This window comes from Neovison vison, chromosome 8, assembly GCF_020171115.1.
Source record: "Neovison vison isolate M4711 chromosome 8, ASM_NN_V1, whole genome shotgun sequence".
Classification (NCBI taxonomy): domain Eukaryota; kingdom Metazoa; phylum Chordata; class Mammalia; order Carnivora; family Mustelidae; genus Neogale; species Neogale vison.
This window is the reverse complement of record NC_058098.1, coordinates 137661757-137676016: the sequence shown is the minus strand read 5'-3', so window position 1 is coordinate 137676016 and position 14260 is coordinate 137661757. Positions and strand designations below refer to the sequence as shown.

Genomic DNA, 14260 nt, shown 5'->3' with positions numbered 1-14260 from the left:
AAAAATTTGTCCATTTTTGATGCATATACAGTTTTTTCAGGATTTATAAATAAAATAGTTAAAAACCTTACCTGAGGGCGCCTAGGTGGCTCACAGTTGGTTAAGCCACTGCCTTCGGCTCAGGTCATGATCCTGGAGTGCCAGGATCAAGTTCCGCATCAGGCTCCCTGCTTGGCAGGGAGTCTGCTTCTCCCTCTGACCCTCCCCCTCATGCTCTCTCTCTTTCTCATTCTCCCTCTCTTTTTAAAATCTTCGGAAAAAAAAAATCTTACCTGAGATTTTAGAGGGACGCTATAAGGTATCTGTATTTGTATTTGTCCTTCCTGTTAAGACTTTTTTTCAAGATACGTCTAAGGAAAACTTTTTCACGATTTATCTGAAGTTTTAAATATCAGACGTGTATTAATGAGCAACTTTACAGCAGTTCTTGTATAGTGAGCCCGATGTGAGAAGGCTAAATGACGAACATCCTTCCTTGCAGTGAGTTCGCGAGGAAAAAAGTCAGCAAAAGCTAAGATGTGAGGCTTTTGTTGCTAAAGAAGGACAGATGATTGGGTTTCCTCCTCAATTAACTCCTGTTCACAAAACTTTCTAGCAGCCAGTTTAATGGAAGCGACCTGTACCTATAGAAAAATGTATTTAGTGAGGAATCTAAGAATTGAATTTCCCCAACTCTGCTGGTTGAGATTTGGGGAGGGGCGACTATCTTATAGTCCTACAATTTAGGAGAAGCGGAGTTGGACAAAATTAAGCTGATTTCTTTAGAGCAGAACTTTCAGAGTTTTTTGTTTTTTTTTTTTTTAAGATTTTATTTATTTATTTGACAGAGTGTGTGTACAAGCAGGGGGAGCAGCAGGCAGAGGGAGAAGCAGGCTCTCCATGGAGCCAGGAGCCTGATACAGGGCTCGATCTCAATACCCTGGAATCATGAGCTGAGCTGAAGGCAGATGCTTAACTGACTGAGCCACCCAGGTGCCCCCCAGAGATTTTATTAGGCCATTATGCATTATAAACCTTCAAGAAATATATTAAGCAGCATTTAAGCATTTTTTTAACTAGAGGGGCACCTGGGAGGCACAGTTGGTTAAGTGTCCAACTTTTTAAATGCCTAATGGTCATCATTATGATTGAGTATCTGAATAATTGCATTTTCCAAAATTCTATTTCCTCCTCCTTTTTTTTTTTTTTTTTTTTTAAATAGGTCATGGGCTTTTTAGCAGACAAAAAACCAGAACAAGGCCAGCGGGTCTCAGGAATACTTGTTAAAAGAAACTTTAATTATCACATACTTTCTCCATGTGACCTCTCCAGTAAGTATACTATTAAATGTCAAATATAAATTGATTTTCACATTGAAAGAAAAGCTATGAAAACTTTTCTTCCTAATGGCCAAATCTTAAGTAACAGCCAAGTAATAGAAATTGAGTTAATAATCCAGTTCTTGGTGAACTTTTTTCTTAACTGGGAGCATAAGTTCACCTCCAAGGTTAACCGCTTCTGCTGACCCTTGACAAGCCTGCTTTCCACCTTTCACAATGGAGTCGTTGTACTTTTATTTTCTGAAGTAACTGTGGACTCCCCACATGTCCATTTTGATTCTTAAGACCTAGACCTCCACCTCGCTTGCTGGGCCTCTATGTTGTGTGCCTGTGTAAATGCTGGGGCCATTACTTTTGCAATACATATGGCATTAGGTTAAATAACTGTGCTCCGTTTTATGCATACAGTGCTAATAAAGTATGAGGGCTTTATGAAAGGATAAGAAAAAAGAAAGAAGAAAATTTTGAAAATAAACAGAAAAATTGAAAGAAAGGAGAGAATGTGATCAGTCGGGTGAATAGAACAAAGCCATACACTAGATTTAGGGTGTATTTCGGTCTGTTAGAAGAAACTACATCCCAAAATTTTAAAGAAAGAAAAACACACATATAAAAACTAAGGTTAAAGACAATGAAAGGATAGAATCTGACTGTAAAAATGAAAATCAGAAAAGATTTTTTAAAAGGAATTGATAAGAAGTATCAATTGATAAGAAGAAAATTTCAGAAAAAAATAGAGAAAGAAAATAATAAAGAAAAAATTCAACTTTGGAAGACTAAAGAATCATGGGGAAAACCCATGAATTCTCTGTGCCGTATTCCCCTACCTCTGGAGTTCTGTGGTTCTCATTGATCGGTGAACGTGGTCTTGGCTGGGTGTTCTTGCCGATCTTCTGGGGGAGGGGCCTGTTAGCTGTGATTCTCAAGTGTCTCTGCCCAAGGCGGAATTGCCCCACCCTTGCCAGGGTCCAGGCTAAGCAATCTGCTCAAGTTTCCTCTCGTGAGCTTTTGTTCCCTGAATGCTTTTCGCTTTCTGTACAGCTTTGGAGGCCGGGAATGGGCAGCCTCCCAGTCTCTGTCCCAGAGCCCCAGAGCTGAGAGCTCGGGGCCCTACTCCTCACTGCGCCCTCAGAGAAAAACAGTCAATCCCTCCCGTCTCCCTGGTCTCTGGCCACGCTCTGCGCTCACCCGGCCTGTGACCAAGCGTTTCTGTCTCTGGCGCTCGGCCCCGTTTGGAGTCTCCAAACCCAGCAGATTCCTGCCATGTTCCCATGCTGTGCTGCTCCTCCTGGAGGAGGAAGGTGGGTCTCTCCGGATCTGCCGCTTGTGGGGTTCCTGCTCAAAGAATAGTGGCCCATGTGTGCCTCGGATCATGGTTTATGGCAACCCCGAGCTGAGAGCGCCCCTTGGCTCCACCTCTGCAGCCAGCATCCCCGCTCCAACACCTGGGGGCTCTGCCACCCTCAGACGACCCTGGTCTTTCTGTCACCCTAAGGGTCCTGAGACTACACTGTCCCAGCAAGGGTTCCACTCCCTGCCTAGCCTCTAGAGCAACATCCCTCCATGGAGCGGACTTCTAACAGTTCGATTTTGTGCTCTGCTCCTCTCTCGCTTGCTGGCAGCCAGCTGACGGAGGCTCTCCCCGCCGGTCCCACCGTCTGTCTGCCCGTATGTCTCCTCGGATTCACCTCTCTGCACGTCCCACCTTCCAGAAAGTGGTCGCCTTTCTGTTCCTAGAATTGCTGCTATTCTTTCCTTCCGTCTCCTGTGGAGGTCATAGGTGTTCAGACTGGTTTGATAACTACCTTGCTGAAATTCTGGGACCGGATGAAATTTAGACCTCCTGCTCCACCATTGGACCAGGCCTGTGGAAGGACAAGGAACAGCAGCATTTAGGTAGTCCTCTGTGAGCTGGGCCAGCCGTCAGCTTTGGCACATGACGCCGTGGGGTATACCTTGTTCCCCTCTCCAGCAGTGGGAGCGGGCCTACTCCGAGCCATGGGTGCTGGAGGGTGCCGGGTGCTGGAGAACCAGACATGTGTTACGAAGCCCAGCCCCAGCCCCTGGAAAGCTGCCTCATGAGAGAAGCATTCTTGTCCAGAGCTGGGCACCATGCTGATGAGTGACATAGAGAAGTGCCTAAGTATACGAGGAGAGAACCTGCCTAGAAGAGTCGGGAAAGATTTTGCAGACCAGGCAACACTTGCACCTCACAGTGAAGGATTGTTGGAAGCGGCCAAGCCCAGAAGACAGCAGAGGACAGCTGGCGCACTGGCCGGGAGACCTTCAGGGACCTGATGTTTCCAGGGCAGTGAGACTGCTGTCGTACAGCTGAAGCATAAGCTAACTAGTCAGGGAGCAGGGGGGCCATGGGAGTTCAGGGGGGAAATGTAGGGCGGGAACAAATTAAGGAGCACCTCACGCGCTTCCTGAGAAACATGTTCGGATTTACCTTGTTTAACTCCCCTCCGTCTCTGTACATGCAAATTGTAGGTTGCAGATTGTATTTTGTGCAACTCGTAGTGTTACTTCAAAGTGTATTCTGATTTCCTCTTCAGATTATACTGACTTGGCCATGAGCACTGTGAAACAGACCCAAGCCATTCCCTATACCGGCCCTTTTAATTTGCTCTGTTACCAGCTACAGAAATTGACAGGTGTGTATATTTGTTTTGTTTTCTGCTTTTGAGTAAGATACGTATATATTTGGGAAAGGATGTTATTTAATTTGGGTAATGGCCCAAGAATTTGTACAAATTTTACTTGCACTTTGCTTGGACATGTTATCAGCTTTAGGTGAATTTTTGAAAATGTACTCATAAATTTTTTTAATTATGTTATACTTTTTATCCTTGATTCACTGAAAATTCTAAGAACATCCATAATCTTTGCTCCGTGTGTTTAAAATCTGCTGTTGTAAACTATTGCTAAATTTCATCTATTTCTTATTCAGAAAATAAGTTTCCTGGTTCCATCAAGTACCAGACTATACAGCAGGTTCTACAAGAACACATGACCACTGGCCAAAGGCCAGTAGAACAGTAAACCTGTTCTGTTTTCATACTAGACTATTCTGAGTTAGAGATTTTTGTGCATGAATATAATGAGGGGCAATGCCTAAGTTAAAGGGTGTGGGTTCCCTCTCATAAGCGAACTCTGAGTAACAAGTTACATTTTCTATTAATATGCTCTTCATAATTCAGATAGCAAAATACCACCATAAAATAAACCAGTAGAAAGAAAATCTTTTTTTTTTTAACTTCACATCCTCCTATTAGAATTTATAGGTCTTAACACAGAAAGTTAATAAAATATGTCTGAATTAACCCTTAATTAAAAGGTTCCTGGGAGGACCAGAAAAGTCTCCTCATTGCAGAATATTCCTATGAAGTGATGAAGGCAGAAGTGACTAGTTGGTAGTAGCTGACTAGTATCATATTAAATTTTAAGGTGCTGGTGGGTAAATCTCTTATATAAATGCAGATGTTTGACAGTCACCAAAGTTAGTGACTGATAAAATGTTGAAGGTCCGAGGTAAATCCTGCTTTGTTATTTTTTTAATACATGTTGAGATCTTTCAGTTGCTACAAACATTCACATAAAGCTTAGTTATTTGAAATCTGACTACATAAATGAGTAAATTAACTTTCTTATTGTATATCAAATTTATTTCAACTGTTTATAAACGGAATAATGATGCCTCTGGAAGATTATCAAAAAATTATATACATCTTGATATTACTTCTTTTTCTCAGGTGACGTGGAAGAATTAGAAATTCAAGAAAAGCCTGCTCTGAAAGTGTTCAAGACTATTACTGTCCTACAGGAGCCAGGAATGGTGGTGTTAGAAGTAAGATAAGATTGTTTACCTTAACTAGGAGGGGGAAAAAATTTTAAGACTTCACATATAATTGTAGAGAAAATTTGTTTCTTCTCAATCAGGAAACATATATAATGTATGTGTGCATATTTTTCTTGCCCAAATCAGCTTAAAATATGATGCAGCTGGGCATTTTCTGTGAGTTCCGATAACACAGAAACTAATATCAGGAGCACCTTGGGTGGCTCAGTTCGTTGAGCATCCAACTCGAGATCTCGGCTCGGGTTTTGATCTCAGGGTCATGAGTTCAAGCCCCACGTTGGGCTCCACACTAGGTGTGGAACTTGGTTGAAAAGAAAAGAAAGGAAACTAATATTAAATTAAAGCTTAATATTTAGTATATGTAGTAAATATAGGTCTCATGTGAGAAGTTTCAACTAATTCTGAGATCGCCCAGGATATCTTCAGTTATATCAAAAGAGCCCACATTCTCAAGATAAAAATCAAATTCTATTACATTGAAACAAATAGACTGGTCATGCAGCACTCTTTAGAGAGTGGAATTTTAAAAATCCAAATAAGCAAAAGTAAGGTGACCCAAATACACAAAGGCTAGAAACCGTTGAGTATGGTTTCTACTATTAGAATTTTAAATTCCTACTGGTAGAATTTGGAACCCAGACACCAGCTTAATTTGATGGTTGAATTTGATAACTTGGCACCTGTTAAGTTTGGAGAAGGACTTTCAGAGTGAATCCTGGGACTAAATGATCCAGGGAGATACCTCCTCTGTTTCTCCGCCTTGGGGTAGAATCTGATGTAACTTCCCCATCCAGATGGTCCACTGTTCTGTTCTTACACATTTTTTTTTTTTTTTTAAGATTTTAACCATTTCTTTTAGAGAGAAGGAGAGAGAAAGCACACATGTGCAAGCTGGGAGAGAGACAAAGGGAAAAATTCTTAAAGCAGACTCCCTCCTGTGTGCAGAGCCCACATGCAGGGCTTGATCTCACGACCCCAAGACCACGACCTGAACTGAAATCAAGAGTTGGAACCTCAGCTGACTGAGTCCCCAGGCACCCTTACACATTAAGGAAGGCGTTTGTTCCTGAAGTAATTCACCTGGTCCCACCCGAGGAAAACGGTCACGGAGCCCTAGGCGTATGGAGGAGCAAAGGGTCCTAAGCTTCGTGTGGGAATCCAGAGGAAGTGTTTAGAACTACTGCTGTGTGCTTATGAGGCCCAGTGCTCAGGGATCTGCTCTTGAGTCCCAGCACCGGAGTCACTGCTGGGTTAGCTCATGCGTGACCTCTGAAAAAGGAAGGTGTTCTGAGGGTCAGGTGAGGGGGTGCCCACAAAGCCCTTGCCGCAAAGGCTGTGCTCACGCTGTGCTCAGCAGATCGTAGAAAAGCCCAGCGTTGTTAATTTCAGGTTAGTTTCATAGTCAGAGAAAATGCACAAAACAGAAGTCACGTGTGTACAGTCCGTGGATGAGTCACGAAGTCACGTGTGTACAGTCCGTGGATGAGCGGGGAGCGCTCACGGCTTTTGTGGTCAGCCCTATTCACGCCTTCCTAATTCTGCCTTTTGCTTTGCAGTGGCTGGCAAACCCTTCCAATGATATGTATGCAGATACAGTAACAACCGTGATACTGGAAGTCCAGTCCAACCCGAAAATAAGGAAAGGTACGGAATGGTTGCATTTTGATCAGTTGATTCTTTCATGTCTCTCATGGCCTGCAAATTAAAAAGCAGAAGACAGAATCCTAGAACTTGAAATCTGCTTGTTCTCCTCCTGTAGCCTTCAAGATACAATATGTGCATAACACTGCATGTCACATTTTATTTCTTGTCGTGGGTCTTTTATTTGTGCTGTTGCCCAAAATCTGGTTGCCCTGAACACTAGGATAAAATTCCTTAGTCATGGTCCTCTCAAAACCAATTTAATCAGAAATTCCAAACTACTGCTGAACAGAGCCAGCATGTCTAATAAGAGAATCTGCGGCCCTCATGGAGTTTGGTGAAACCTATGGAACAGAGTGGAATCTCCCTTTAGGGCAGTTTCGCAGTCACTTTATGTTTCCTTTTCTAAGTCATCATTTTCAGTCACAGAAGACACTAGTGAAGACAGGTGTGTGATTCTTTACAGCTGTGTCTATTTTATGCATAATTCAGGGTAACACTTCAGTGGCACGGACGGTAACCCTTGAAGAGTTTGCGGAAGCCCCCCAGCCTTTACCCTTCTCCTCGTACCAGGTCTTGTCCTCCGAGAGAACGGTTTTCTGTCGTGAAATTACAAAAAATAAACAAATAGGTAGTGTTTGATTGCAGGAGGAGAAAACGTTTCACTGGATACTTAATGATCCATCGTCTTGTGACTGCATCTACATAATGAAATGAATAAATACGTAGACAAATCTAAATTATTCATCTGAGGTGCTGGTAAGCGTTCGAATTTGTTTTGAGGAATAGTAAAACTGTGAAAACGTTCATGTGGACACTGCTGATGAGCTGTGTTCGTTGAATTGGCTCATGGGGAACGGACACCCCCGTGTGCGTGTTGCGCGGCAGAGGGAGCGGTGCGTCTCCACGAGTCTCACTCAGTGTCACAGTCTGTGCCCCTGAACGCAGAAGTACACACGTGACAGAACAGCTCCAAGGGCGGTTGTCAGGTTTTTCATATTTTACTGTTTTATATTTTTCTTAGGACAGGCAGAGCGCCAGGTGGGGGTGTGTGTGGGAAGGAGGGCTTTCCTTGTGCAGCTGTCCCAGCCCGTGAGTGGTGGCGTGGTGAGGGACAGAGCGAAGGTCAGAGAACAAGAAAAGGTTCAAACCCAGAGCTTTGCGGGGTGCGCCCTTGCGGATGGACGCCCGCTTTTCTGAGAGCCCGGCCTTCCCTCCTACCGCAGATGCGGTCCGCTCAGACCGGATCGCTCGGACCTGAATCGCTTTAACCTCCCGGGCTCCTTTCTGTTCGGTGCGTTTCGATAACCCTTTTGTAAGAGGAATTTGTCTTGTGGTATAACACCCGATGTCAGTATTCTTGTCAGATATGTGGGTACTCTTCTGAAAAATGAGACGTCTGTGCAAAAATGGTGTGTTTCTAGGCCGGTTCGGATGCTGGGGAGTCTTTGGGCCGAGTCGCGTCTTAGCCACCCCGACCCGCTCCACACCGTGAGGGGGGCCAGGGACCACAGGGCGTGTTGGGCTTGGGACCGTCCGCTGTGTTGTCCTGATGCCGCCTGCAGCCGTGACGAAGCCGCCGCTTAGCGACTGTGCTGGAAAGCGAAAACAGACGTCAGCAGACGTGTCTGTCCGGGCAGAGCAGACGAGCACGGAGCTGCCGTGGAGCGGCCCGGCGGCCTCTTCGTACTCGGCTGCGAGGGGGGACCGCCGTCACCCTGCTCTGTGCTGGCTGACGATGGCTACTCTATCCTTAGTGATCATTTTTAGTAACAGTAACGGTGCAGACATGGCTTCCCAAGGTTGGCCTCTGGGCACTTCCCAGGGATTCCGTGCACGCAGGTTGGAGGAGGGTTGGTCCCCGAGCGAACTGTGCTGAATCAGCAGGCCGCCCTGGCTTCCCTAGTTCTTCCCCGCTTTGCGCTGTATTCGGCAAAGGAGAGTCTGTTCTTCTGGAGTGACGAGGTGCTTGCAGGGCTAACATTCATTTGACAAATATTTATCGAGCACCTTCTGTTGGGCAGGGGTATTTCTCGGTGCTTAGGGCACAGCAGCGGACACAGCAGGTGGCTGCCCCGGGGAGCTGGTACTCCGGTGAGCGCTGGGGCAGCTTCGTAGGGCTTGGAACGGGGGCAGAAGCGTGGGGGTTTCTGGACCACTTTGAGGACTTCGGCCTCGTAGTCTGAGTGAAGTGGGTTGCGTTGTAAGGTTTTTAAAGGATTAGGCCGGTGCTCGTCGAGTGAGTGGGAGGGCGAGCGAGGAGGCAGGCGTTTCATCCGGGGCGCTCGTGGCGGGGCGGGCCGGGTGAGGGGCCGGCGAAGAGGATTTGGGTTCTGGAGATACGTTGAAGGTCGAGCCCACGGTCTTTCCTGCTGGCTTAGACACAGAGGGTGAGAGAGAGCAGACGAGATGAATTTGAAAGAGGGAAGGCAGTGACCCGAGGAGCGTTCACGCTGCGTGAGCCTGGAAAGCTGTCAGCCGTGGGACCAGGTGACAGGGTTTTTCATAAGCAGAACTTGCTTCTACAGAAGAGGAAAAACAGCACGAGGCTGACACACTCCCTTCCCTTTTTCCTTTTGTGAGGGAGTGGAGGACGGTCATCGCATACCTTTGTTGTGTACCGAACTTTCTCCCATCCAGACTGGCATCTTTCACTTTGCCTAACGCTTCCAAGTTTCATCCATGTTGCAGCATGACTCGGGACTTCATTCCTTTTCGTGGCAACATAATTTTCCATTGTGTAGACGTACCACAGTGTGTTTCTCCTTTCCTTAGCTGACGGACACGCGGCTTGTTTCTCCCATGCGGCTGTCATGGGTAACGTTGCTCTCGGCATTCGCCTACGTGTTTTTGTGTTAACGTGTTTTCAGTTCTTTTAGTCTGCACGTGGTAGTAGAGATGTTAGGTCACATGCTAACAGAGTGTTCGCTTTTCGAGGACCTGCCAGACGGTTCCGCACAGTTTTGCTGCTGGTGATGGGCGGGGAGGCACTTCCTGATGTCCCGGGGGCACACTTGAAACTCCACGTCCCCTTCCTGAACTCTCAGGTTCCTGTGTTGTGGGGTGGGAAGCTAAGTAATCTAACTGGGGCATGGTGTTAAATAGTACTCTTGTTAAAATCACTAGAGGTGCGTTACATATAGGAGAATGCAAAAGTTAAACCGTGTTGTAGGTAAGACAGAAGCTCTGCAGAACCCAGACGTGCCCCTGGGAATCCTGAGTTACAGGTTCTCTTCCGCTCAAAAATGAGATAGAGAAGTTTTGAGGAACATTGCAAATAAAGTGTAAAATGTAACATTACAAAAATAAATGTCATCTTGTGGTTCTGTATTTAACAAGAACAAAAGACGAAGCGAAGAAAACAGCGGTTTGCCTCAGTAGGAAGGTGGTGTGTTTGTCCCTGCAAGGGTTCCATGGTTGACGCCTTCCCTTCTCCACAGCAGTCTGTGTTCTGATTATCGACTCAGGAACGAATCTCAGTAAGAATTTGGAAATTGAACTCTGTTGCTTTCTTTCCCCCAGGTGTGGTGCAGAAGGTTTCCAAAAAATTAGAAATGCACGTTTACAGCAAGAGGCTGGAGATCATGCTGCAGTAAGTGTTGTCCCCATGACTGCCCCCCAGGGGTGGCGAGGGCGGGGGTAGTGGGGAGGCCGGGACTGGGTTCCAGCTCACCGATGGTGGTGAAGCTTAGGCAGGTCACTTAGCTGCTCTGGGGGTCTGTGTCTGTGTCCGTAAAGTGGTTTGAGCCACATCCTTCCAGCAAACACTCTAGTTAGTCCCAAATACCCGTGACCTTGCTTAGCCATTTCTGGCATAGTCGACCAGGATTCACCCATCTTTACTGAGGACAAGTACTGAACTCTTCGCCTGGTGGTACTGTGCCCTTAAGAATTACTACATATATATTTTCCTTAAGTGTCAGTTCTGCATGAAGAGGGGTTTTCTTCTGGACTCGTCTCAGATAATAAGTCTGCAAACTATGAATTACCTTTAAAATCAGTATTTTTCTACATACCAGATATGTAGTACTCTTTAAGACTGATTTTGGGGGGCTCCTGGCTGGCTCAATCAGGTCATCAGTTCAAACCCCATAATGGGTGTGGAGCCTCCTTAAAATAAAAAAACTTTCAAATACTGACTTGGGGTTTTTTTCCCAGGTAAAATAATGATTTGCATCATAGGGGATAACCACCATTTAAGCTATGTATTATGCCAAGAGAAGGAAAATTAAAAGATTTGAATTTAATTTTATAATTTCCACATCTAGCACAGTGCCTTGAACATAGTATCTCTCATTCTTATTGAATTAGTGACTGCTTCTACTTTTTTTTTCCACTTTCACTAACTGCCTCTATTTTTTAAATTGAGAATTACCTGACTAGACAGCTTATCAGAAGAAGGTGCTCTGTATGTTTGGAGGTTTGGCGTTAACATTTCTGTTCTTTCTCCCAGATTCCTCACCGACAATCTTTCAAGGCAGCCAGTTAGCAGCTTTTAAAAAATGGACAGGCTTTCAGGGGTGACCTTGCTAGAAGAAGCTACCACCCGGCTTCAGAAAAATGTTCTTGGTGCTGCCATTTTGATTTTGAAAAGCATCTCGGCCGTACAGGCCGGAAAGCAGCTCCCAGACCCGCTGCCCCGGCCGCCCTCCTCACGCTTCCGCTCACAGCCTCCAACTGTGACAAACAGGAATGTGGACTAAAGAGCCAAAGCTTACATTGACCTCCTGAACGTGCCATACCAGCGCGTTTAATCTCCCAAGTCGATCATAATCTACAAACTCTAGTTCTTTAGGGGCGCCTGGGTGGCTCAGTGGGTTAGGCCTCTGCCTTTGGCTCGGGTCATGATCTCAGAGTCCTGGGATCGAACCCTGCATCAGGCTCTCTGCTCCATGGAGCCTGCTTCCCCCTGCCTCTCGGCCTGCTTATGATCTCTGTCTCTCTCTCTGTCAAATAAAAAAATAAAATCTTTTAAAAATTAAAAAATAAAATAAAAACACCAGTTGTTTAAAACCTTAGGACTTAGGATTGTATAGGAATACGTTTATTGGTTTCTTTAAACAAACCAATAATTGATTACATGAACATGAAATATTTTCCCCTACTTTTTGAATATAGTTCTGGTTAAAATACAGCATTTTTCCTTAGTAACTAGGTTCCCCAGTCAGTTTTACTCAAACATATTGATTGCCGTTAACTGATTACCGTTATTGATTACCTGAGAGAGCAGGAGGCTGGCCGGCCTTCCCCACGGCCCACTGGACCTCCACGTGGACAGCGAGGGCCCATTGGGGGCTGACCGGCTGGCTTGTCGGCTTTGTGGGCTGCCCTTCCCGGCCTGTGCCCAGCCTGCTGCCTGGACGCCGGTGGCAGGTGCCTGGGTACCTGACATGGACAGATGTGGAAATTAGTGCTTAAACTCTAGCTCCTCGGTGACAGGCGCAGGGTCTTAGTGACGCCCATCCCCGAGAAGACGGCACATAGCAGATGCTCAGTGAAAAGAGTTTAACTCAAAAGAGGCGTTTGAAATCCATCCAGGGGAGCAGACAGCGGTGGCCTGAGTCCATTCAGTGGCGATACCTGGATTTCGGTACCAGCCCCACGGCCTCCTAGCTGTTTTCGGGGGCTCCCTGTGTCTTGTTTTCCTCCTGCGTGGAAGGGGCTTCTCAGTAAGGTTACTGTAAGTTAAGATCGTTTGTATGAAGTGCATACACAATGCCAGCTGAACAAAGTTTTTTTGTTTTTTTTTAAAGTAAGCTCTTGGCCCAGCATGGGGCTCGAACTCATGGCGCTGAGATCAAGAATCACATGTTCTACCGACTGAGCCGGCCAGGTGCCCCTGAAGAAAGCAGTCTTAATGACAGCTGTGTATTTTACCCATTTTATAAAATTAATAAGCAAATTTAAATTAAGTACATCTCAGGAACAGGTAGACATAGTCTACTTCAGAACAAGGGCCGTCTTCATTATCACTTTTCCCCCAGGACATAAAAATGTACTTGACTTACATGTTAATGCCTCTGCACTAATTTGGCGTCTTTGTTTACCTTAGGGACATATTTGGAGAAGACTGTGTAAGTGTGAAGGATGGTTCTGTCCTCAGTGTCACAGTGGATGGGAAAACTGCTAATATCAACTTGGAGACTCGGGTATGTAGCCGCTTCTTCCCACATTTCAGGGCACTTGGAAGAGAAAGTGAAAACAGAAGCCCTCTCTGGTCTCCCATCCGACAGCTCACTTTAGCATTTTGACATTTCCTTCCAGTTTTGCTTTTTCCCCCTACGTTTGCTCTTTACAGGCTGTTTGTTATTATATGTGAAGTTACACAGCCCTGCTTTTTTTTTTTTTAATTAATTTATTTGACAGAGATCACAAGTAGACAGAGGGAGGAGGAAGCAGGCTCCCCGCTGAGCAGAGAGCCTGATGTGGGGGCTCAGTCCCAGGACCCTGGGGTCGTGACCTGAGCTGAAGGCAGAGGCTTAACCCACTGAGCCCCCCAGGCGCCCCAAATCCTGCTCTTTTTAAGCTTATTTATTTTTTTAGTAATCTCTACACCCAGTGTGGGACTCGAACTCACGACCCCAAGATCAAGAGTCGGATGCTCTGCTGAGTGAGCCAGCCGGGCACCCCACGTTCTTGCTTCTTCCCCATCTGCACAGCACGTTTCCCATGTGCACTTTCTATCGTTTCCCTTTTCCACGAGAGGCCTCAGTCCACTGCAGCCTTTCTCTTGTTTGGCATCCGGTTGATTCCAGATTTTTTTCAGAAAAGCTGTTTCTGGCTTTACCAGCAAGGTCCAAGTACCTTTTCCAGACGGCAGGGTTTAGGATCGTGGGGCCTGCCCTGGTCTCACATTACAAACCCTGCATAATTATTTAAGCATAAATGAATATGTATATCTCTCAGGCTTGTTTTTGGAAGAGGTTTTAAATTTCTTTTATATTCTTTGAGGAGACGTTAGTTGATTTTATCCCACTAGACAAATATGCTAAGAACATAACCAAGTGGTTCACTAGGGAAGAAATCTGGACAGCCAGCAAGCACACGAAGCCAATGTTCAGCTCAATCCACTAATAATTAGAGGAAATCCTGATCAAAGGCCATCACCTCACTGCTGCTCATCACGCAGACCCAGATGAACCAGAGTGCTGGGACCTGGCGCCGGGGCACCCGGGCCATTTATTCTCAGGGCATTTGGGGGCGGGGAGGGGATTGTAAATGAGGTGGCGTGTTCTTTCTGCAGGGGAGTTTGGTGAAATGCCTGGAAAGACCCAGAAAAGTAAATATCTTTACCCACAATTCCACTCACTGGATTGAATCGAAGAAAATAGACAAGTTAATGATACAATAATTGGAGCAAAGATAGATGTACACGGATTTCTACTCTAGCATCGATTATAATATCGACAAAACTGCAAGAGACCGGATTGTGCAAGAG

The 14260-nt window shown here is 45.7% G+C and overlaps 1 protein-coding gene across 1 annotated transcript in view; it reads left to right on the top strand.

Moving 5' to 3' along the window:
- The window catches only part of CPSF3 (cleavage and polyadenylation specific factor 3), a 43487-nt gene that overhangs the window by 28159 nt on the left and 1068 nt on the right, over positions 1-14260 (top strand). The window contains exons 12-17 of the mRNA XM_044262103.1: positions 1202-1310; positions 3878-3976; positions 5075-5169; positions 6738-6825; positions 10345-10414; positions 12875-12971. Coding sequence (XP_044118038.1) covers positions 1202-1310; positions 3878-3976; positions 5075-5169; positions 6738-6825; positions 10345-10414; positions 12875-12971 — 558 coding nt within the window. The remainder of the gene's footprint in view (positions 1-1201; positions 1311-3877; positions 3977-5074; positions 5170-6737; positions 6826-10344; positions 10415-12874; positions 12972-14260) is intronic.